At 31.5% G+C, this 23,467-nt stretch overlaps 2 protein-coding genes across 2 annotated transcripts; both read left to right on the forward strand.

Moving 5' to 3' along the window:
• Positions 1-16,330: 16,330 nt before the first annotated feature.
• LOC113702801 (uncharacterized) lies at positions 16,331-16,870 on the forward strand. The gene has a single exon (XM_072060063.1). It carries the CDS (start codon positions 16,331-16,333, stop codon positions 16,868-16,870), a length of 540 nt encoding a protein of 179 aa, XP_071916164.1.
• Positions 16,871-17,007: 137 nt separating this feature from the next.
• On the forward strand, positions 17,008-21,951 carry LOC113699671 (uncharacterized). Its single transcript, XM_072060064.1, has 4 exons — positions 17,008-17,811; positions 17,995-18,209; positions 21,428-21,584; positions 21,829-21,951. Exons 1-4 carry the CDS (start codon positions 17,008-17,010, stop codon positions 21,949-21,951), a joined length of 1,299 nt encoding a protein of 432 aa, XP_071916165.1.
• Positions 21,952-23,467: the final 1,516 nt, after the last annotated feature.

Raw genomic sequence — 23,467 nt, forward strand, 5'->3', positions numbered from 1 at the left:
TTAATAATTGATCAATAAGAATATAAAAATTTGAAGTAAGTACTATAAAAGTTAGCATAAAAATTTAATCCAAAAATTTTGAACCCCTAGCATTTTTTCATGTGTAAATTTAAATTTTCATTTTGGAAAGGTAGGAAAATAGGCTAAAATTTGTCATAAATTGGTAATGCTAAAAAATGAGCAAGTTAACAAACTAAGAGAAAATAAAATGATAAAATAAAATCAACAAATAATAATAATAATAATGAAACAAAAGTAGTTAACATCCTGACAAAATGAAGAATCTGAAAAAAAATGGGGTGGAGAAAGAGAGGAGGTTTGGGAGAGGACAATTCTAAATGATTTAATTAGATTTGATGAGTTATCCAATAAAATTAAATGGGTATTATTGGGTAACTCATTTTATACTCATATGCAAAAATTTAAGATACCCATATCCATCTATTCATAGTCGAGTATGGGTAAATTTAGTTAAATAGGTTTGTTTGTCATCTATAGTTTTGCAATAGCTGTTGACATTAGTTTTCTACCATGCAACCACCTATTTTTGTTAATGTAAATAGTGGTTTTGTCTACAGCTCTTTGTATGAGCTTTCTATCATGTAATGACCAATTTTTGATAATGTACAGACTGCTACAAAATAGTGTGCCTACGTATCTTGAACTACCACTCTTTCATCATCAAATTCGCACACACCCACTCTTAATTCCACACACACAACTAACAACTTCACAAAAAACTGGGCACCCTCATGCATCGCATGAGGCACAAATAAACTAGTACAACTTAAAATGTATCTTCTCAGCCTGTACGTGGATGAGATTAGTGGTCCTATTTATTGTTTTAATCCATTTTAAAACATATCCAAAAAGGTAGATTTATCTTCACCAATACTTGGATTCTTTGGAAAATCTTCGACAAAAATAAACAAACCAAAAACCCTAGAAATAATTATCAAAAACAAAACCAAATAAAAGAAGAAAGAATCTACCAAACCATAGGGAAAAGGGAAAACCAAAACCTTGAATCCTAGAGTTTGTGTGTCTGCATGTGTATATGTACATATGTATGTATATATGTGTGTACATATATATATATATATATATATATATATATATATATATATATATATATATATATATATATTATGTTAGTTTAGAAATAAGGAGAAGGGCAGGCAATAAAAAAATCCAATATAGAATATTATTTCCAATGGTAGAGGATACGACTAATTGGCTGATGGTTCAAAAATTTAATGTTGGTTCATTAGAATCATATAAACCGATACCCAATACTCTCATTAAGAGAAAAATAACCCCCCCCCCCCAAAAAAAACCATATACAACATAAATTTTACGGTCAAGTACAAACATTTCTTTCCTCCTATTCGAATGAATCATCCTTTCCACAAAGATAAGTCTTTGCCTACTAGGCAAAAGGATAACAAGTTACAAAATCTGTGTGGTTGGAGAAGAGTAACCACTTATTTCTAAAACGAACGTTCTTGAGACTGACCAAAGAATTGGACAAGAGAAAGGTATGACTCATAGAACAAGTACAATTTTTCTAACATGTGCTGAATTGCCTTTTCATTAATGAGTATTAAATGGATATTGTCTTAATATACTCAAAATTATCATATAAGTTCCATCAATTATATGTAATGTTATCCATGTACAGAGGCAATTTAGTAATTTTATTTTATTTTCTTGAAGATTAATGATTTTCCATCAGACAACTAGTTAGACAAATACTTAGTTCTAATATTACCATAATTTATTGCATGAAAGTATATACATTTCATATTAACTAGTTCGCCCATATCACCACAATTTTTCAAATCTATTGTATTTAATAAATTGTAAATCTATTATTTCTAATGCATGTTTAGTTTGCTATTAATACAAATTTTTACAATGTATATCAAATCATACTAGATAATTTTCAGCAATTTCATTAATAATTTTTTTTTTATAAAAAAAAGGTTCGTCCATATCTTAATGCAATACTCAATTTTTGCGATTGCACAAATTTAGCTCCTCTAAAACTAAGAGTAAATTTTTGCTACAATGTCAATATAAACTTAGGCTATCCTATGCTCTTGATTTGTGTCCTACAATATGTCTTGCAATCTAAACTTATGATAGAAAATTATGTAAAGTCATATCTCGGTTAAAATAAAACTATGTAAATCCTATGCCGACTTGTACAATATTATGTAAATCATATGAAAGTTGGTATAAAACTACGTACACTTATATGTAACCTAAACAAATGGGCACAATTACTTGTTAGCAAATTAAATTAATTAGCTATAAAAATAGACCATTCACTACAATGAAGATATTTTGAATGAATGTAAAACAAAAAAAAAAATTCAAATCCTATTCTTTTTCCATCTTTTTGATTTCATAAAGTCATGCATAACATATCATGTAGCAGTAATTAAAAGAAAATTTTACGCAATTAATGCTCAATCATGTTTATTTAGTAAAAGTACTTGATAACTCAATTAACTTACTACATTAATTCCCTATTTGATAACTCAATTCAGCATATAAATTTAATGGGTTCAAATCTTAACATATTTAGATATGTTTGATAACCAAAAATAGAATATCTTGATTAATTAAGTGGCAATTAATTTCCCAACAAATCTTACTCCAAAAAAAAGTGATGACCTAGTTAGTTAGCACTTACCGCAAAATATGCTCAAATATTAAGATTTTAATACTTTAATAATTCAGTGATTTAATAGATTCAGACTTTGTATTTCAGATTTTAAATTTCAATTTTCAGACTTCAATTTTATCAAATACACCTAAATCTAGTCTCATCATGTAATATTTTAGTTTAACCAGACCAAGGCCCTGTTTGATAACCCAATTTAGCACCGAAACTTATTGGATTCAGACCTTAAAATGTTTAGATACATTTGCTAAAAAAAATAAAATATCTGAATTAACTAAGTGGCATCGAATTTTTTGGGCAAAACTTGTTTCAAAAAATAAGTGATAAGCTATTTATTTATCACTTAATGTGATATTGTGACGACTCCACCTCTCCCAAGGGCATACCCAAGGATTTGGCGGATCGCATGCCCAACTCTCGCCAGCCCAACTCTCGCCAGAACTCACTCACTAACGTTCTTGAAATAGCCGTTCAAGCCTAGAAATTAATATAAAAGTTCCATTTCCAACCAACAATTCAAACTTAATTTACAATCTAAAAGTAAAACATAGGATTACATTTCTAAAGATTTCAAATACATCTCATCTACAAAAGTACAAGTACGAGAGATTATAAACACTAGTTCACGGCTACTTGCTCCAGCTTCCACTCCTGTAAGGAAAACAAACTAATGGGATGAGTTAAAAACTCAGTGAGATTCCCAAACAAGCAATCAAGCAGGCATACACGGAAACATTTACACTTATCACTTTGCACACTGGGCACAGTAATAAGCAATTATTTAAGAATCAATCATTCATTCATTGAAAGGATACATGCTCACTTGGAGTCATTCATTCATTCATTCGCCAACCATTTTCCTTATTCCTCCGACATTAGAAAACATTTGTAAGTGAAAATTCCTTTAGTGCTCATGTCATTCGTCCATTGATTTCATTGTATTGAATTCACTAGCCAGTTCTCCACCAGATTTCGTGATAATACTCAAATATACCAAACATTGTCCCAGTGTCACCAGCCACCCGACTGAATCCACTTCTGACTCGAATCGACTGGCAACGAAGGGCAAGGGCCCAGTTCAACCAAAATGTTTACATTCATGCACAAGTAGCATTCAATCATTGAAAATTCACTTTTGCTTGGATCGAGTGCGATAAAGTACACATTCGCCCACCGAAAATCCATTTACCAATCATTGGAAAGCATTTAACATTTCGGCAACATTCACAATATTTCACATAGTCATTTAAAGCATACACAAGCAAGAAACACTCACCTTTTAAAGTAGACCAAAGCTAAACGCTCAACCCTAAAAATAACCAAGACAAGATGTCATGGTCTGATCATTCAAAACTTAGGTTAATAAAGTACTCACTTTAGCCTTAATCATGAGCCATACGCCTATCTAAAATCGGCCCCTCAAAACACAAATTCAAAGACAACTTGAAAGCCAATCGAAGAATGTCCAAGTGCATTCTAGGACAATGAAGTATACTTGTTTAAGACCACAAAACCATCCAAAATCACATCAATTAAAGTTTAAGACCTAGAAAAGTTTTCTCAAAGTTTTCCAAGTTACACTCAATTCATTTGACAAAATTTCCAGTTTTGGCAACATTTTTTGAAAAATATAACTTGAGTTCCGTAAGTCAAAAAATTATAAAACTTACACCATTAGAAAATAAACTCGAAGTACTAATAGACCTTAGAAGACATCTTCATGAAATTCAACTCATCAGTTAGTCAAATTTTCAGTTCAAAATCACTGCTGTCTCATTTGCAAAACAGAACAGTCATGGTTTTTCAGGAAATTTTGTAAATTTTCTGGTATTTATAGGAGTTGAACCAACCCCTGATTTTTACACGGTTAAAAGAGCTATGAGTCTAGTTTCAAATGCAAGAAATGGAACTCAATTTGGATTTTTCTACACCAAGATATAACAAATTTTCCAAGATTGCTCAAAGTCTCCTGCGGGAAAAATTTTCAACAGCACTTCCCCTTATTTTCCCTAATTTTCAGCCATTTTCAAGGCTTCATTCTCATCACAAGACAGCCCCAAATCAAGCTCACAAGGTATAGGATACATAGAGTACTATTTTAGCCACAAAACTAGCTATAATCAACATATACCTAAGCTGTAAAATTCTCTACCAAGGCTGAAATTTAGCAACTAAGGCTGGAAATTCTTATTGGGAAACTAGAAAGTCACAATAAAGCCACAAATCTTCATACAAGTCCATAACAAAGCTAGATATCATCATACCATAGCTGAAAAATAAGAAACAAAGCTGGAAAAATGAAACCCTAGGCTGAAGTTTCACTAATCTTCACCAAATCTAAGTTATCATCCATAAAATTCCAAATTTCATGTCATCTTCACCATAATTTGCAAGAATAAGAAAGAGAAAGGAAGTTATTCATCTTCTACCTTCAACCCTTTGAAGAAAGTGAAGAACCAAGGCTTCCTCTTCAAAAACTCTCCATTACAAGCTTCCTTGCTCCCTTGGTGCTATTTTGTTCGGTTTGGTTTTTGTGATTCTAATTTAAAACAAGGCAAGAACCAAGATGAACTTGGTGGTTTTTCTTCTCTCTTTTTCTCTCCAAACTCACGGCCAAGAAGATGAAGAAATGAAGGAAATTTTGTGCTACGAAAGATAAGAATGGAAGAAAGCTTCTTGGTCAAAGGTTGCATGAATGACCAACACTTGGCAAGCCACCAATTTTCCTCTTGTTTTTTGATCAAAAATTTCGGCTGGCCTTAGGATTAAATTAGCGAGGATTAAATGAAATAAAAACAAGGAGATTAGGATAAGAAAGTATTGGTCAAGTGGTGTACTCAATCGGTAACAAACGGCGCACGTCGGTTCAAGCCTTCTTTCTTAACTCTCTTGTTTGTCTCTAATTCCCAAGATATCTAGGGTTTCTCCATATAACTCTTAACACCTCATGTCACATAATTCCTGATGCACAACACTCCTTCTTATTTATCAAATTTATTAGTCAGACCTTGCTAGTCGGCCATACTATCTTAATGTGCTACGACACTTATCATGCATTAAAATATAAGAGGGAAATTATAAAAATCTTGACTCAACTAATGAAATCACCATGAAATTTAGGGCTAATAAATAGTTAAATAATCAAGTAAAGAAATATAAAAGAAAATATAATTTAATTTTTTCAAATTGGAAGGAAATTCTAAAGAAATTTTCGGGTCCTCACATATATACACTCAAATATATTAGGTTTAGTACTTAACAATTTAGTAACTTAATGAATTCACACTTTCGATTTCAGATTTCAGACTTCAATTTTATCGAACGCACCATAAGTTTTTATATGACAAATTTTGATACTAATGGTTTGTCAATTGTTTAGTAGATTATAAGTTGCTTATGGTCAAGTTACTTGAAGGCCTTGTAGTTTATAGAATGGATAACAAGGTTAAAGGATGAAAAGGCATTAGGGTCAAGCCACTATAGAGTAATATTCTTGTAAGTTTTGAAGTTGCAATTTTAAAAATTTTCTATTTGAAATCTTTAGGTTAACCTATGTCTATTAGGAAAAGTATGGATTGCCTAGTTATGATAGGTTCTATGTCTTTCTTTAAATCTACTCAAAACAGAGTTTTACAAACTATTTCTTTTCTTAAATATGTCTCGAGACATTTTTGAAGTTAAAATCCATTTTGAACTTTGAAAGAATAACTTTCAATAACTTATTGATTTGTTCAATTTCTGGCAAAAATTAATTTGATCTTGATTTTAATGTCCAAATACCTTCTATCTTGGAAAGTTTCATGAGTCCAATATTGTCCAGATTCCCTACATAATCTTCTAGTATTCTTTTGTGTCTAAATTCATTTTCTTTAAATTTCAAACATGTATTTTTTAAGATATTTTCAAATTCATATCTCGTCCATAATTTTGACTTGGACCCAATCTTCTTCCAACTGAAACTTAGTTTTTTTATCAAACGGCAATTTACCTTCTTGAATTTTTAACTCTCACATCCTTCTAACTTTAGAATAATTTTAAAAATATCTTTCCTATATGAGTTATTCTAGTCCAGATTTAGTGTTCATGGTCAATCCAGCCAAAAGTTGATGAGCTATCCAATCTTCGTGATAGTTTGCTACATATTTCCCATCGCTTTAGGGAGACTAATCACCCAGCAGATGCTTTAACTAATGAGAAGGCTACTCAGTCTAGCATATGGATTTATAATTCGGCATTATAGTTACCTAATTTAATGCGAGGGGAAATTAGAGTAGATAGGCTTTGATCCCCCTCGTAGAAGTAGGAAATATTCATTAAATTTGTAAGGATCTTTTTCATTTTTAATTCAGGTTATTTGTAATGCTTGGGAGGTAGGGTTCTTTGTCCCATTCATTTGTACCATTTTGTTTTATTGATAAAATCCAGAGGTCTATGCGGTTTGTCAAAAAATATCTTTTGTTTAGTTTCTTTTATTTTTTGTTGTTCTTATTATTTTGAGAGTTATACTTGCAATTTATTGTTGTGTTAATCTGATTATTGTTTATTCATATTGCAAGTGTTTATTATCTTTTTTTTTGGGAGAGTGGGTTACAATATATCTTTGGGAGTATTTTATACTTAAAATTTTTGCTTTTCTTTAATCAAGTCCAAAACATCCTTATAGTTAGCCAAAAGTTGCATATCAACCTATTCATTTCCCCTCTAGATTGACCTATTCGAGACAATATATTGAAATTCTAATATAATTCAAGTCTAATATAAATTTAAAACCACCAGAAATGATTAACTTATATTAATTATAGAGCATTGTCTTTCTTTTGCTTCTTATTAGAAGTGCACACGCTCTTCTTATTAGAGACTATACTATAAGAAGCAAAAGAGAGACAATGCCCAAGTAAGCCTTAATGAGAACAAAGATATTACAAAAATTATTACAATAGTATCTAAGAAGAGAGCCTCTATGATATCTAAATTGAATATGGCTTCAACTTTATTCAATTCAAATGATTGGTGATATGACTCTAACGTGATCGTACATATGTGCAATGATAAGTCCACATTTAAAACCTATGAAGATGCTTCTAAAGGGCACGCAGTTATTATAGGGAATTATGACATTGCGAAATTGCGTGGCAAAAGGGTTTTGAACTTGCAATTCACAACCATTAAGAAATTGGTACTCCAAATATTAGAAAAAGTCTTGTATTGGCCAATAGGCTGAATAAGAATAGTCTTAGAGTTGTACTTTGATTCCAACAAAATAATTTTGTACAAGAATGGTGTATCTATATGACAAAACTATTTTTGTGATGGAATATTTCTATTCAATATTAACAAAGTTTCTATTATGATTGTATTGTTGATTTTTCTTATTATATATTACATGGCAGGGTAGGACATATAAATAATAGAAATTTATATTTTATGTTCGAAACGAAGTTTGAAATATATATATATATATATGTGCAAAAATGATTGGATTACCTTTTCCTAGGGGCAAAAGAAATACTAATTTGCTTGTTATTGTACATCCTGATGTATTTGTACTAAATGATTTTCTAACAATAGGTGGTAATAAATATTTCATTACCTTTATTGATGATTGTTCTAGATTTGTACATATTTATCTTATGAAAAGTAATAATGAATATTTTACCATGTTCAAATCTTACAAGTTGTTTGTCAAAAACCAATTAGATAAGAAAATCAGAGTATTGAGGAATGATAAAGGAGATGAATATTTTCCTAGTAAATTCTCAATAACTAATGAACAAAATAGAATTATACACCAAATAAGTGCACCATATCTTTTACAACAAAATGGTTTGATAAAAAGAAAATTAAACTTTGGAAGATATGGTTAATTTCATGTTAGTAAGTTTTGGATAGCCAAATAATTTATAGGATAAAGCATTGTTGGTTGCATGTCATGTTCATAATAGAACTCATTCATTGAAAATAAAAGTCTCTTCATATGACGTATGAAATGGGAGAAAACCAAATCTAAACTATTTTAAAATTTGAGGTTCCATTACTTATTATAAAGTTCCAGATAATAAGAGAACAAAATTCAAACCAAAGGCACTTAAAAGTATATTTATAGACTATGCAGAAAATTTCAATGCTTATAGGCTGCTTGACCTTGATTCTAATATCATTGTCGAATTAAGAGACAAGCAATTCTTTGAGAATAAATTTCTTGAAGATTCAATGCCTATTGTGGATCCTACTAGTGGTCTAGAATTACTCCAAAATATTGGTTCTTCTTCAAGTAATAGACGAACGAAAGTGACACCCCTATTGAGCATAGAAGAAGTCAAAGACTTAGGAAAGCAAGGCATCTACTTTCGGATTTCATATTTTCAAAAGTTATTATCTTCTTGATTGAAGAAAATAAAAAAATCTTTACAAAATAAAATACTAATATTATTGAATGGAGAAGGATACTAATCTTATTGAATGTAGAAGATGATCCTAAAACATTAAGTGAAGCAATGTCATCAAGAAATGCTTCATTATAGAGAGAAATGGTAAATGATGAATTGAACTCAATATTATCTTACAATACTTAGGTTCTTTTATGGATTCAAACTAACTTTTAAATCAAGATTAGTAGTTATAGGGTTTAAACAAAATGAAGGAATAGACTATTTTGGTCCACATGCATTGGTTGCTAGACTTACATATATTAGAGTGCTAATGTCATTAATTTTAATGTGCAATTTGTTTGTACATCAAATGGATGTTAAGACAACATTACAAAATGGCAACTTAGATGAAAAAGTGTGTATGGAATAACCCAAAGATTTGTTTTGCCAAAAAATGAAAAGAGAGTATGCAAACTAGTTAACTTTTTGTATGACTTGAAACAAATACCTAAATAATGGTATGAAAAATTTGAATTTGTGTTACTCCCAAGTGGATTTAGGTACGATAATACTGACAAATGTATTTATTCTAAATTCATTCAAGAGTATAGTGTGCTTTTTTGTCTCAATGTAGATGACATGCTAACTATTAATAATTCTATGAAAGGTGTAAAAGATACTAAAAAGTATCTTTCTTCAAGGTTTAAGATGAAAAATTTTAGAAAAGTGAATACTATTTTGGATATCAAAGTCAAGAAACATGGTGGAGATTATGCTTTATGTCAATCTCAGTATGTTAATAAGCCATTGAACAAGTTTCAACATTTAAAGGTTAAAAAATTGAGTACACCTTTTGATCATGGCTTGAAGCTTCTTGAGAATTTTAGAAATTCAATTTTTTAACTTGAATATGCTAGTGCAATTGAAAACTTGCTGTATGCAATGCATTCTACAACAACAGATATTACATATACAGTTTGTGGACTTGCCAGATATATCAAAAATCCAAGTGTAGACCATTGAAAATCCATTGAAAGAGTTTTTGGTTATCTTAAAAGAACGAAGAATCTAGAACTCTTATATAACAAATTTCCAGCCGTGCTTGAAGGTAACTCGAATACTTGTTGATTCTGTGAGGACCCGAAAAAATTTTTCTACTTTATTTTATTTTATTTTATTTCTTCAAATATATTTTCTTTACTTTACTTTATTACCTTAATTTTCTAGATATTCTTATAAGTGAGTCCAGTTTTTAAATTATTTTCCTTGTATAAGTTAGTTCATGTTAAGTTTGAAACGTATTATGAAAGTGGGACCCGCTAATGCAGTAAGTGCGATAAATTTTTGAAGATTAGTAGGAATTTTACACAAAGGGATATTAATTTATAAGGTGTTAAGGGATAATTAGATGATAGCTAGATAGTTTAGCCATTGGAAGACAACAAGATAAGAATTAATTTTGGCTAAACACTTGTCACAAAATTCTTGGATCTTTGACCTTGACCAAAGACTTTCTTACCTCTTTAATAAAAACAAAATATGACCAAAATTCCTTCCTTTTTCTTCTAGTCTTGGCCGAAATTCTTGAGAGAAAAAAGGGAAAGGAAACTTCATCTTCAACCTCAAATTTCTTACTTGAATCTTGAGTTTAACCACTAATCTTGCAAACTATACCATAAAAAGTGATATTCAAGGAAGATTAAAGGCTTGAGTGGAGAGATTTTGGAGGAAGAAGCACTAAGTTTCCATCTTTCTTGGGGTTTTAAGGTATTTATGGCAAGAAACTTCTCTTTACTTCTAATACTTGCATCCTAGTGGTTTAGAGTTGAATATTGGTAGTTTTATGAGAAATTTCATGGTTTGAAGTGGAGATTTGGAAATTTTCAGCTTTTAGGGGGAAATTTCAGCCCTTATATGATGCTTAAGGTTGGCCATGATTTGATAGTTTTGTCATGTGAAATATCTAGTTTTTATATGTTAGTTTGGCTTGTTTAAGGAAAAATTCCAGCTTGTATGTGAAAATTTCAACTTAGGGTTTCCAAGAATCAGCTTGAGTATGGTTGGTTTTGAGCTATAATTTTGCTATATTTGGATAGTTTTGTGGCCTTAATCAAGTGTATGTTATAACTTATGACTTGTGGTTGTGGTTGAGGTTGATTTGAGATGAAATTTGCTGTTGAGTTTGGATGGAAAAGTAAAGAAAATAAGGGGATGTGCTGTCCAACTTTTGGGACAATTTGTTTCCTTCAAGTTTGGGTTGATTTTGTTATAAACTTGTTTAAGATGCTTGGTAAACCTATAAGCTTTGGTTATGTGTTGAATTTTGGTTGAAATGGAAGGATTTTCATTAGTATTTTCCCTAATTTGCTAGCTGAAATTTTGCTTGTTGGCCAAGTGATAGCGAAGTCTATTACCTTGTTGTTATCTAACCTTTTCATTATTGATTTTGGCCAAAACTTGTTCCAAACCTTGGTTAAGACTTTTGTGCGGGAATTTGAGTGAAAACTACGGAGATTGGGAGGTGAAAAACCTCATGATTGTATTTGTTTCATGGCTGCAAAAAATCCTGGTTTGGATGGCAGCTTTGCACCTTGCTATCTTTTAGCCTCAAAGTCTTTAGTTTGGAAGTCTTTTGGATACACTCTCGTTGACTTCACTTGCTAAAACCTTGAACAACAATTGTATGTTGAGTTGGAGTGAATATCCTAACCTAAAGAGGTGCATTACCTTGTTTCTTTTCATTGTTTTGTTGCTAGAAATTTCAGCCATGAATTGGAATGAGGAACTCCTTGGTTGCTCATGTCCCTTGAGTCCAAATATCCTCTTTTCATTCCAAAACTATATTTACACTATTGCACTAGTAGTTACTTGGATTTTCTTTGGTTCACCTAAACTTTGAATGGTTGAACCATAATACTTTATCTTGGTTGTTCTTAGGGTTTGTTGGTGATCAAGTGCATAACCCGGAAGCGAACTTTTGACATTATTTTGCTTAAACTGGTGAGTGTTCTTTGCATGTTGTGCTTCCAATGACTATGTAAATTGTAGGGAATGTTTGTTTGAATGTTAAATGTCTTTAAATGATTGTTAAATGGATTTTCAATAGGCGAGTGTGTACTTTATCGCACTTGACCTAAGTGAACGTGAAATTTTCAATGATTAAATGATTGAATATTACTTGTGCATAAATGTAAGCCTTTTAGCTAAACTGGACCCTTACCCTTCATTGCCAGTCGACTCGAGCCAGATGCGGATTCGGTTGGACGGCTGGTAACTCTGGGACAATGTTTGGTATACTCGAGTATTACCACGAAGTCTGGTGGAGAACTAGCCAATGAGTACAATGCAATGAAATCAATGAATGAATGACAATGAACACTGAAGGAGTTTTCACTGTTAAATATTTTCTAACGACAGAGGAATAAGGGAAATGGTCGGCGACTGAATGACTAAATGAATGGCTCCAAGTGAGTACGTATCCTTCCAATGAATGACTGTTTATGTCTTGAATGACTGTTTATTATTGTGCAAAGTGTTCAAATTGTTAAATGCCATACTTCCATGGTTTCTCTACCTGATTGCTTGTTTGGAAACCTCACTGAGCTTTTAGCTCATTTCATTAGTTTGTTTTCCTTACAAGAATGGAGGTTGGAGCAAGTAGGCATGAACTAGGGTGTACAACTTTCATGTACTTGTACTTTTGTAAATGAGACATATTTGGAATCTTTGGAAATGTAATCTTATGTTTTACTCTTGGATTGTAAATTAAGTTTGAATTGTTGGTTGGAAAGGAAACTTTTATGTTAATTGCAAAGCTTGAATGGTTATTTCAAGAACGTTAGTGAGGGAGTTCTAACAAGAGTTGGGTAGGCGGTCCGCTAAACCCTTGGGTAAGCCCTAGGGGAAGGTGGGGTCGTCACAAATTCACTAGTGTGATGACAAGAATTTCACAACCAGGTGAATATTCACTTTGGTTATATTCACAAGAATTTCACAACCAGGTGAATATTCACTTTGGCGCAATCTCATGGATTTCTAAGAAGCAAATTGTGATGGATCACTCCATCATGGAAGCTAAATTTATAGCTTTAGAGTGATTTAGTGATTTAATATCAAGTTGTAGCCACAACCTATGCATTCGATTACTTTTTATTGTGATAGTAAGGTCACTATGTCTAGAGTCTTAAACAAGGTGTACAATAGTAAATCTAGACATATTAATCTAAAACATGAGTATATTAAACAAATGCTAAGAGATTGCATTATGATATTGTATATGTAAGAACATACAATAATTTAGCTGATCTGTTGACTAACTTTTTGCCAAGAGACTTAGTGAATAAAATATGTATTAGAAATGGAATTAAAATCATTTATCTAAAATCACTAGCAATATGAACCCTATCTTTATTCTAGCATTGCCATTAGATAATGAGGTTTAAAGAGTAACAATAGATTATTAAGTGATTGTGAGCACTAATACTTTGTGTACAAAATTACCCATTAATGTATTAAATGTGAGGTTGAATATATGATGAGTTATATTCTTAATAAAATATAATTGCTTATCTTCCATAAAATGAGACTCACTAAATAATTAGATCATTGTCTACTTGTAAAAGGTTGGGGAATGCTATGCAAGTGTTGTTAAAAAGAATTAAGAGATGGAAAGAAGAATATCGGGAGGTTGGCAAGCTCACATTCGATAATTTTAGACTTTGAATTTACTTTTCTTAATCAAACAAAGAATAGCAAAGCCAAAAATATTCCAAATCAACTCCGTTCTAGTACTAATCCAAGATATGTTTCAACTCCATATGAAATAATATGGTGCTATTTTAAGAAGACATTGTTCTAATTTTCAAAATAGTTCTAGTTGCCTCTGAGAATGGATGAGAAGTTGGCATAACTAAAATAGATTCATTGGTCAAGATTATTTCTAGAACCATCTTGTCAACCTTTCTTCCTTTAAGGAAAAATTCAAGTTATCCCAACTAAGTATAGTAGAAGTATAATTTGATATATTTCCTATTTAAAAAAATGATTGAAGCATTGTTCAATTTGACGATGGAGAGAAGCTGGTATGAGAAAAATATTGAACCAATATACTAAAATACAAGTAAGAATGAGTTTCATTACCTATAATCTACTAGTATAGGATAAGTAATGAGCTTCCCAACTAGAAATTCTTTTATTTCTAGAATTCAATAATGATTAATAGTGCTCTATCATAAGCCTTGAAGAGAGTAAGAGAGTTCAAAACCTTTTTCCAAAAATTTGTAGTTTTTAGGGATGTTGGCCTAATTTGGACTATAGTGTTTCAATAACAAATAGGAGATTTATATAGATTAGCAAGCAAATCTAAAGTCATTACTAAATAAGGAGAGAATATGTTGCAATATGATTTCTCACTAGATAGTTGCCCATAAAAACAAGAAGAATCATCAACAAAGGCGAGGTGAATCACCCTAGGTCTAGGTAAAATTGATAAACTTGCATTTCTTGATTAAGAATAGTATCTTCTAAATTGTCAGAAAAATTTTGCAATAAAAGAATGAATAAATAGGAGGATATTAGATCCACTTGCCTATTGCCCCAGGCACATGCAAAGTAAATTACAAAATCAGCATACCCATTAGGCGGAGGGAAGGGGGGGCCAGGGGGGCAACCGCCGCCCCTCCAATTGTTAAAAAAAAAATTCTAAGTAAAAAAAAAATTTATTATTATGTTTTGGCCCCCCAAAAATTAATCAAAAAATTCACTTTGCCCCCCCAAGGGCCCAAATAATAATATTTGAAAGTCCAAATAACAGAGAATTATTTTCTTAACGTATGAAGTGCAAAGAAAAGATAGCCAGTTAGTTAACTTGGCAATTGATTGCCACAATTCTTCTTCCTAAGTAGAAACGTCAAAGTAGAAAATAGAAACGTCAAAGGCTTGAGCCTTGAAGAACTTTCTCCTGTGAAGGCTTGAAGAAACTTTCTCCTGTGAAGACCTTCCCCCGCTGGCTAAGGATTGTACATTTGTACCATTGCATTTTGCATGGTCTAGCCGTCTAGGTAATTTTTTTTTTAACAATTGGAGGGGTGTAAAAATTTTTTTTTTTACTTAGAAATTTATTTAGTGAAATGTGGGTGTAAAAAGTTCGCCCCGCTAGTTGTTTGATGAATTGCTCGAGAGGGACTTGTATTATTTTTCGTACTTGTAGCATTGAGTTTTATTGGGCAAATAACTTGTCGCATTGAGTTTTAGTTTTCTGCTTGTCATTTTACTGATTTTATTTTATCATTGCTTTATTTATCATGGTTTTCTAGACAGCAGGCAGTAAGACCTCCTGAATATTTGTTCCTCTAGAATTGTCTATCTTTGTTTCTCAACATTGTGCTGAGAATTTGCTATGCAATTTAAGGAGTTTAAATTGTACATATTTATTATGGTCGGTTTCCGTTTATACTTTATAGTAATGCTTGTTTAGACTATAGAAACTTGTACTGGCATGGATAGTTATTGATTATTTTTCGGATTACAGTAGTTGATGAGTTCAAGTAGGTGTTAGTTGTTCAAGTTCAGCCGATTTAATAACAAGCTATGAAAACTTCCTTGAGATATGTTTGAAATGAGAACTTGTTCTGCTCTAATGGAGATCTTTTATCATTTGTTTGCATTTTATTATTGAATAATACTTTGTGCATGTCACTTATGTCTACTTAGGTTGCAAATGTTCTTGCTGCTTTTATTCCATCTCTATAGGCCATAATCAGCATTTCTCAATCAATTTTATTTCGATTACAGGTTGTTGTTTGTTGCAAATATAGTGGTAATGGGCAACAGGACAATTGATTCTTTTTTCAAGAAAAGATGTCTAGAACCAAGTGGAAGTGGTGAAATTCCTTGTCCTCTTTGTGATTCTTCTCCTAAGCATCAAACAAAGAAATTTTGTAGAGCTGAATCATTAGATCGATTTTGATATTTCATCCATAGAACGTGATCCTGGAAAGAGAAAATCCATTTGGGAATATCTAGAGCATCAAAGGGATGAGGTACGGTGAGCATATATTAAGTTTGGGCTATACCAACCTGAGCTTCCGATTGAATCAATGGTTGTTGACAAGAAGGGCCGACGTTTCCTTTTCTCTTGGTATAAATTGTTTCCAGATTGGTTGGAATTTTCTCCAACAAAGAATGCTACCTTTTGTCTTCCTTGCTCACTTTTTTCCAAGCCAACGGACCGTTTTGGATCAATGGCCTTCACAACTAGTGGATTTAGATCATGGAAGAAGGTAAATCATGGAAAAATTGTGCTTTTTTAAATCACATTGGAAAAGATCCTAACTCATCAAACAAAGTGGCAATGCAATGCTATCATGATTTGGGAAACTCATTGCAACATCTTGATAAAATTATTGAGAAGCAAAATTCTGAGCAGGTTGCAAAAAATCGGTTGCAACTTCAAGTTTCCATAGATGCTACAAAATGGTGTGCATTTCAAGCGGTGGCTTTTAGGGGTCATGATGAAAGTTTAGATTCTAACAATCGAGGTAATTTTATTGAGTTGATCAAGCATGTGTCTTCTTATAATGAAAAAGTGGCTGCTGTGGTTCTTGATAATGCTCCTCGAAATGCATCTTATACTTCTCCTACGATCCAAAAGGAGATATTGTCCATTTGGTCGATCAAGATACAAAAGCATATTCGAGAGGAGATTAGTGATTCAAAATTTTCTATACTTGTTGATGAGGCTCAAGATAGATCAAAAAGAGAGCAAATGGCTATTGTTCTTAGATTTGTGGACAAGCAAGGCTATATTTGAGAGAGATTTTTTGACATTGTTCATGTGCACGAAACCAATTCCTTGACTTTGAAGAAGGAGATATGTGATGTCCTTTCTCGTCATAATCTTAGTGTGTGCAAAACATTCGTGGCCAAGGATATGATGGAGCTAGTAACATGCGTGGAGAATGGAATGGACTGCAAGCATTATTTATTCAGGAGTGCCCCTATGCATATTATATTCACTGTTTTGCTCATCGACTGCAATTAACATTGGTAGCAACATCTCAAGAGGTAATTCCTGTGGAACAATTCTTTACAAACTTATCTCTTCTTATAAATTTAGTTTCATCTTCTTGCAAACGGGTGGACCAACTTAGAGTTGCTAGAATTGCTGAATTGATTGCTATTGATGAACTTGAGACTGGTAGGGGTCAGAATCAGATGGGTACCTCAAAACGGCCAGGGACTACAAGATGGGGGTCTCATTTTAGTTCTATCTGTAGCTTATTCACAGAATATGAAGACATTTGCTCTATCCTAATTGATGTTATCAATTATGGAAATACATCAACTCAAAGAAGTGAAGCTGACAGAGTTTATGATTTCATGACATTCTTTGATTTTGTTCTTGTTATGCATATGATGAGGGACATTTTAGGATTTGCACAAGTACTTTCTCAAGCTTTACAATGCAAATCTCAAGATATTTTGAATGCCCTTAAATTGGTTTCAGTAACAAAGGATCGACTTCAAAGTTATAGAGATGATGGATGGAATGAATTGTTCACCAATGGAAAGACATTTTGTGATGCACGAAATATAGAGATGCCTGATATGAATGTCATTTATAAAGCAGGTCGAGGAAGAATTCGAAAACAAAATGATCCAATTACCATGGAGCATCACTACAGGATTGATGTGTTTTTGGCAACGGTTGATTCTCAAATACTTGAAATGAAGAATAGGTTTAAGGAAGATGTAATAGAATTGCTTATTCTTAGTTCAGCATTGCACCCCAAAGATAATTTTTAGGCTTTCAATATTGAACAAATTTGTCAACTTGCAAACAAGTTTTATTCAGCTGACTTCACAGATCAAGAGAAGTTACACTTAAGAACTCAATTAGAGCTTTTCTAGATTGAGTTTTCCTGTAATTCTCAGCTTCAAAATTTGTCATCACTTCAGGAGTTGTGCCAAGTGTTAGCGAAGACAAGAAAGTCAATGTGCTATACTCTTATTGATAGATTGATTCGTCTTATTTTGACTCTTCCTGTTTCAACAGCTACAACAGAGCGTGCATTTTCTGCTATGAAAATCATCAAGACTTGTTTGCGTTCTAGGATGGAGGAAGACTTTCTTGCCAACTCTATGATAATGTATATTGAGAAAGAAATTGCTAGAACTTTTGATGTAAATTCAATCATTGATGACTTTGATAAAATTAAAAGTCGTCGTGCACAATTTCATATGTCCCACACAGTCAAATAGATTTGTAAATATGATGATATTTTTGTATATGTGAAGCATATAAGTAATTTTCATTCTATATAAGGTTGTTTCTAATCTTGTGGTATATATGTTCACATTATTTTTTTTTTGTAAATATATTTTACTTTCATTGTTATAGACTCGCCCCCCCCAAAGTTAATTCCTAGCTCCGCCACTGAACCCATAATTGAGAATTGCATCCCACCTATACAAACTCTAATCCATATAGGTTTTTTTTTAAAGAAAATTTAGAGTAGATAATAAAGCTAAAAAGAAATCCTAATAAACTAAATTCAATGCTTTGTGAAGGTCTACTTTGTTAGCCATACAAGGCGGGTATTTCAAAATATGATAGTTGTAGATTAATTCATTGCAAAGGAGAACATTTTCACAGATGAGTCTGTCTTTTATGAAGGCTGATTGTTTTGGATGAATAAGGTGATAAATAACCAATTGAAAATAGTTAGAAATGTTTTTAATTATGGTCAATAAACAATATTGCAAAATAAAATTGGCCAAAATTTTTGAAAATGAAGAGAGGGAGTCAGATTTCTGCAATTCAATCTGCCTAATTTTTGTTAGTGTGTTAATAAAAATCATCTTCTTTGATTCATAATTCTATTTTATCATTAGTTGTGTTTGCAATTCATAATTTTCTAAAATGAATTGAGTTAAATTCAAAATTGAAACTTCCAAATATCAATCTCTTCAAAAGAAATTTCAAGAAGGTTTGGAGACTAAAAAAGTAGGAAGAAGACCCAGTTGGAGAGCCAAAAAATATTATAGAAAGAGTTGGCTACATGTAAAAATAGATTGTAAAAGGTTACTGATGGGAGGGGATAGCAATTTAGTTCTAATGGACAACATGGATGTCTTATCTGTATAATACTATTGTATCTGGTTAAAAAATTGTGTTACATGCTCTATTGAAACAAAATTTATACCATTTTTCCATGAAATTTTTGGATATGATATTGTCAAGGAGAGACTTTACAAAGTGATTGCAAATACAAAAAGCAACAACACATTTAGTGTTAAAGTTGTTGAGTTGGAGAACATTGATGATATAAATGTTGTGCTACTTGATGCCTTAGCTGTTAATGTTGTTTAGCATCCTACCACTTGTAGGTACTGATGATACCAACAAAGCAACTCCTCCTACAATTATTGATGGTATTAGTGCTCATGTTGTTGAAGGTATTGATGGTGATTAGCATGTAATTGGCAATGTGCACATCCGGCTTACAAATGACGAGTTTATATGTAATTTATAAATGTGTTACCACTTGATAATTGTGTATAATTTATTACTTGATCTTTGATTATATTAAAGATGTTTAAAAATTTTGATACTTTTTAAAAAAAATTTGATAGATAAATTTTGAATTTTTATCAGTATTTTATAAATAGTTCGTTAATATTTTTATTAAATGTCTTTTTTATTAATCTCATTGGACATTAGCTCATCAAGTTTTGTTAAAAAAAATGTTTCCAAAACTGGAGAAACTATCAAGGCGATGGTCATATGTAAGACCATCAAAAGCTCGGGATTGGATACATGTGAACTTGATTGGAGATTTAGTTTTATATTATGGTCAAACTTATATTATTGTTTTGAATTTTGTATAAGTTTTATTGTATTATTGAAAAATTGAAAACTGTGAAAATTTAAGGATTTTTATAATGTGTACATTTTATGATTTTACCTTGTTAAGCCTTAGTAAGAACCAAGCAAGTGGTCAATTCCCCTATTTTTAATAGGATCGCCGGTTGGATCGTTACATTACTAACTTTCATCAATGGGATATAGACACACACACATAGACAAATATGTTTCTAAATCCTATTGAAAACTCTAATAGTGTTTTCATAAGGACTAAGAAACTAGTTTCTAATACAACTCTTGTTTTGGAAGACTTATTCATATTTGCAACATAAGTTTCTCAAGGTTAATTTGTCTTACAAATTAAACTTTAAGTTTTGCAAACTTATCATTCAAGTTCTTACTTGAATATCTTTTAATCTTGCATAAAAACCTCTTGATCTGTGTGACCATTAAGTTCTCAATTACATTAACAATAAGTAGAAGTTAGAATTATTAATAATAAGAACCAAACAAATTAAACTATTTTAATTTATCATTGACTAAACAAAATCAACTAACTTATAGATCAAGATTGGCTTTTAACAAAACATCAGGACCATCTAAATATAGAAAAGAGTCAAGTAGATTACATCTTCCATGCATGTATGCCATATAATTATTATCATTTAGCATGTTTATCTACGTTAATCCGGAGTACGGAATATGTGCCAACTCTTATGTGCCAACTATCTAAAATCTTTCTACTTAGTTAAGATCATTTGAGTTATATTTCAACAAGTGGCATTAATAAGATAACCCCTCTACTATTTGAGGTGGCGAATCCTTATAAATTACTCACTATCCCTCCATAACTCATGCTATACCCAATCTCTAATGTTATGGTTACCCAATTACAGTAGAATGATTAAGAGCATTAAAGTATAGCAATCCACATTCGAGGTATCATGATAATCTTAAGTAGTAGGATCACTTATACATACAACATATAGAGAATACATCATTCCCAATCAAATAGTTATCCATATGATATTCTCTATACACATCAATCTAGCAAATTTGATTATCTTATCAAGCACCTATATAACTAATTTTGATATCACTACATTATAGTATATGAGATCTACTACTTCCTTCAAAAGAAAGAAATATAATATATTCTGTTTATCCATATTAATAGTATTTCGTCTGTTAATACCACGACTAGAGATTTTTAAAAATAAATTCTAGTTACATGTATCTCAATATCATAACATTTATAATTACATTTATCTAGGTATATGTTTATTTTAGGGACTTTACATATTTAATTGATAAAATAGTACAACTATAAGATATAACGTCATTAGTTGTATATAAATAATTAATGAAATATGACAAAATCCTAAACTTTAAAGCTTACATACTATACCAGATCAATCTGCTACCAATTTGCGGATGAGTTTGACATTAAGTCAAGTGATAATAAAGCTTTCCTGAAACAGCACATTGATTCCTTTATAGCACAACTCATGATGGTTCTGAGGACACTGAGGACACAAAAGATTCTGATAATAATGTGGACGATGATCTTGATAAGGAGGAGGAGGACAACTCTAGTAATGAGAATGATTTTGGTCCTCCATTTGTGGAGGCTGAAGAAGAAGATCAAATTGAAGAAGTATTGATCATGACATGATTGTAGCAAGACTCCTTGAAAAACTTCAAACTTCTAACTTGGCCACGTTCACTCCTAGATCTATGTACCACCAACTTGTAGCTGAGTTTGGTGTAAATTTGGATGATCAGAAAGCTTTCCTGATGATGTACATTGATTTTTTTATAGCACAACTCAATGACAATGATGGTTGCGAGAAGAATGAACTAACGATTCTGATAATTCTAATTCTAATGGTTTTGAGGAGCATGATGATCCTGATAATTATGGTGGTTTTAAGGAGAATGATGATCCTGAGCATTTTGATAATGATGAGAATAATGGTAATCTGATCAGGATTCTAACTTGGATGGGCCCAAACGTAGAGTGAGGTCTTTTGAAAACTAGTTTGGTTGGCTACAATATTTCTTCATTCTTTTGCTTTTCTTTTGAGTTTCATTCTTTTGCTTTTCTTTTGAGTTTTATCCTCCTGCTATGCTCATTTGATTAAGTGTAGACTTTTGGTAGCCAATCAAACTAAAACTATTATGCCTAAATTATTGTTGAGAAAAATTTTATGAGAACTTTTAAGCGCTGTTTTTAGGAAATATAGAATGGGTAAAAAAAAAAGCTATGGGACTAAAGTTGCAATTCAAAAAAATTATCTTTTCGGTTTGGCCAAAAAGTGCTGGCATAAACCGCTTTACTGGCCAGCTAGTGGTGGTGGCTAGTGGCTTTACACATCAATGCCCACAAATTAAAACAATAATAAGTTCATGGGAAAAAAAATCTTGTTTTCCTTGATTCAATTTCAGTTTATGCATATTTACAAACATCTTAGAAGCATTTACAAAATCACAAGTTTCATGTTTTGATTAAACATGTGCAGATATAAAGTTTCTCATATCAATAGTATAGATTCACAATAAATTTGACAAGATTGGATTCAATATTTCAACAAGCCCCCCCAAAATTTTGACATATACATATGCCTAAAGAATAAACATGCATTTTCATATATTTTAGCTTTGATCTTTTCCAACAAGATTGGCCGGCAAAGAAAAATATTTTAAGTATCGAACTCTTTTGGCTAGTTTTTGGGAAATGTTATGTCATGAAAGAAAAGAAAAAAAAGAAGAGAATATAGTTTAATGTTGCTTGAGATTTCGGGAAAGAAATGGAAGGATTTTAAATATATACATCATTAAAATTTTATTTAATATATGTCTAAGGATAGAAATGGCATTTAGAAAAATTCTACAAAGCTTTTTTCACCTTTCCTTCGTTTTGTACCCAAATTTGGGTGGAAAGTTTTTTCCTCTATAGCTGCATAATATATCCCACTTAATCTTTTGGTAAACCAACTCCTTTCTCTGTTTTTTCTCTGCTTTCCCCATCAAACATTGGCTCCCAAACAAACACTTAGCACAACCGAGATTTTCTAGAGACGAGATTGTTGAAGGACGAAGACCAAGAATGTTGGAAGATCTTTTTTTTTTTTCGGTCTTACATTTAAATTGCAATTTTGAAAGTTTTTAGAAGAATGAGAAATTGGAGCATTATTTGAGATATAATATATGTCGAACAAAAATGTAAATTGGAAACAAATTAATTTAATATTTTTGAAAAATCAATAAATGAAATATATATTAAAAGCAACAAATTCAATTGACCATTATCTCTCTCCTAAAATGTATTTCTAATTGAAGAGAATTGATAGGTCATTTGAATAAATAGGTTACACCCATTTTTGTATCCACTCTCTTCTTTAATCATTATTATTTCTTTCTCTTCTAATAACTTTTATGGTTTCTAATAAAATTTAATTATTTGTTATTATGATCCCTCTCTCTTCTAAAAACTTTCGATCTTTGTAAATAAATTTTTACGTACGTGTCTATATGGAG

The sequence above is a fragment of the Coffea arabica genome, chromosome 7e (genome assembly GCF_036785885.1).
Source record: "Coffea arabica cultivar ET-39 chromosome 7e, Coffea Arabica ET-39 HiFi, whole genome shotgun sequence".
Classification (NCBI taxonomy): Eukaryota; Viridiplantae; Streptophyta; class Magnoliopsida; order Gentianales; family Rubiaceae; genus Coffea; species Coffea arabica.

What these genes read in the sequence shown, in the direction of transcription:
- LOC113702801 (XM_072060063.1), top strand. Translation starts at nt 16,331, where the DNA reads ATGGAAGAAGGTAAATCATGGAAAAATTGTGCTTTTTTAAATCACATT.
- LOC113699671 (XM_072060064.1), top strand. Translation starts at nt 17,008, where the DNA reads ATGCGTGGAGAATGGAATGGACTGCAAGCATTATTTATTCAGGAGTGC. An exon ending in AGAATAGGTTTAAGGAAGAT is followed by an intron (nt 17,812 to 17,994) that starts GTAATAGAATTG and finishes TGTAATTCTCAG; the next exon opens with CTTCAAAATTTGTCATCACT. An exon ending in AAGAAGATCAAATTGAAGAA is followed by an intron (nt 21,585 to 21,828) that starts GTATTGATCATG and finishes GGTTTTGAGGAG; the next exon opens with CATGATGATCCTGATAATTA.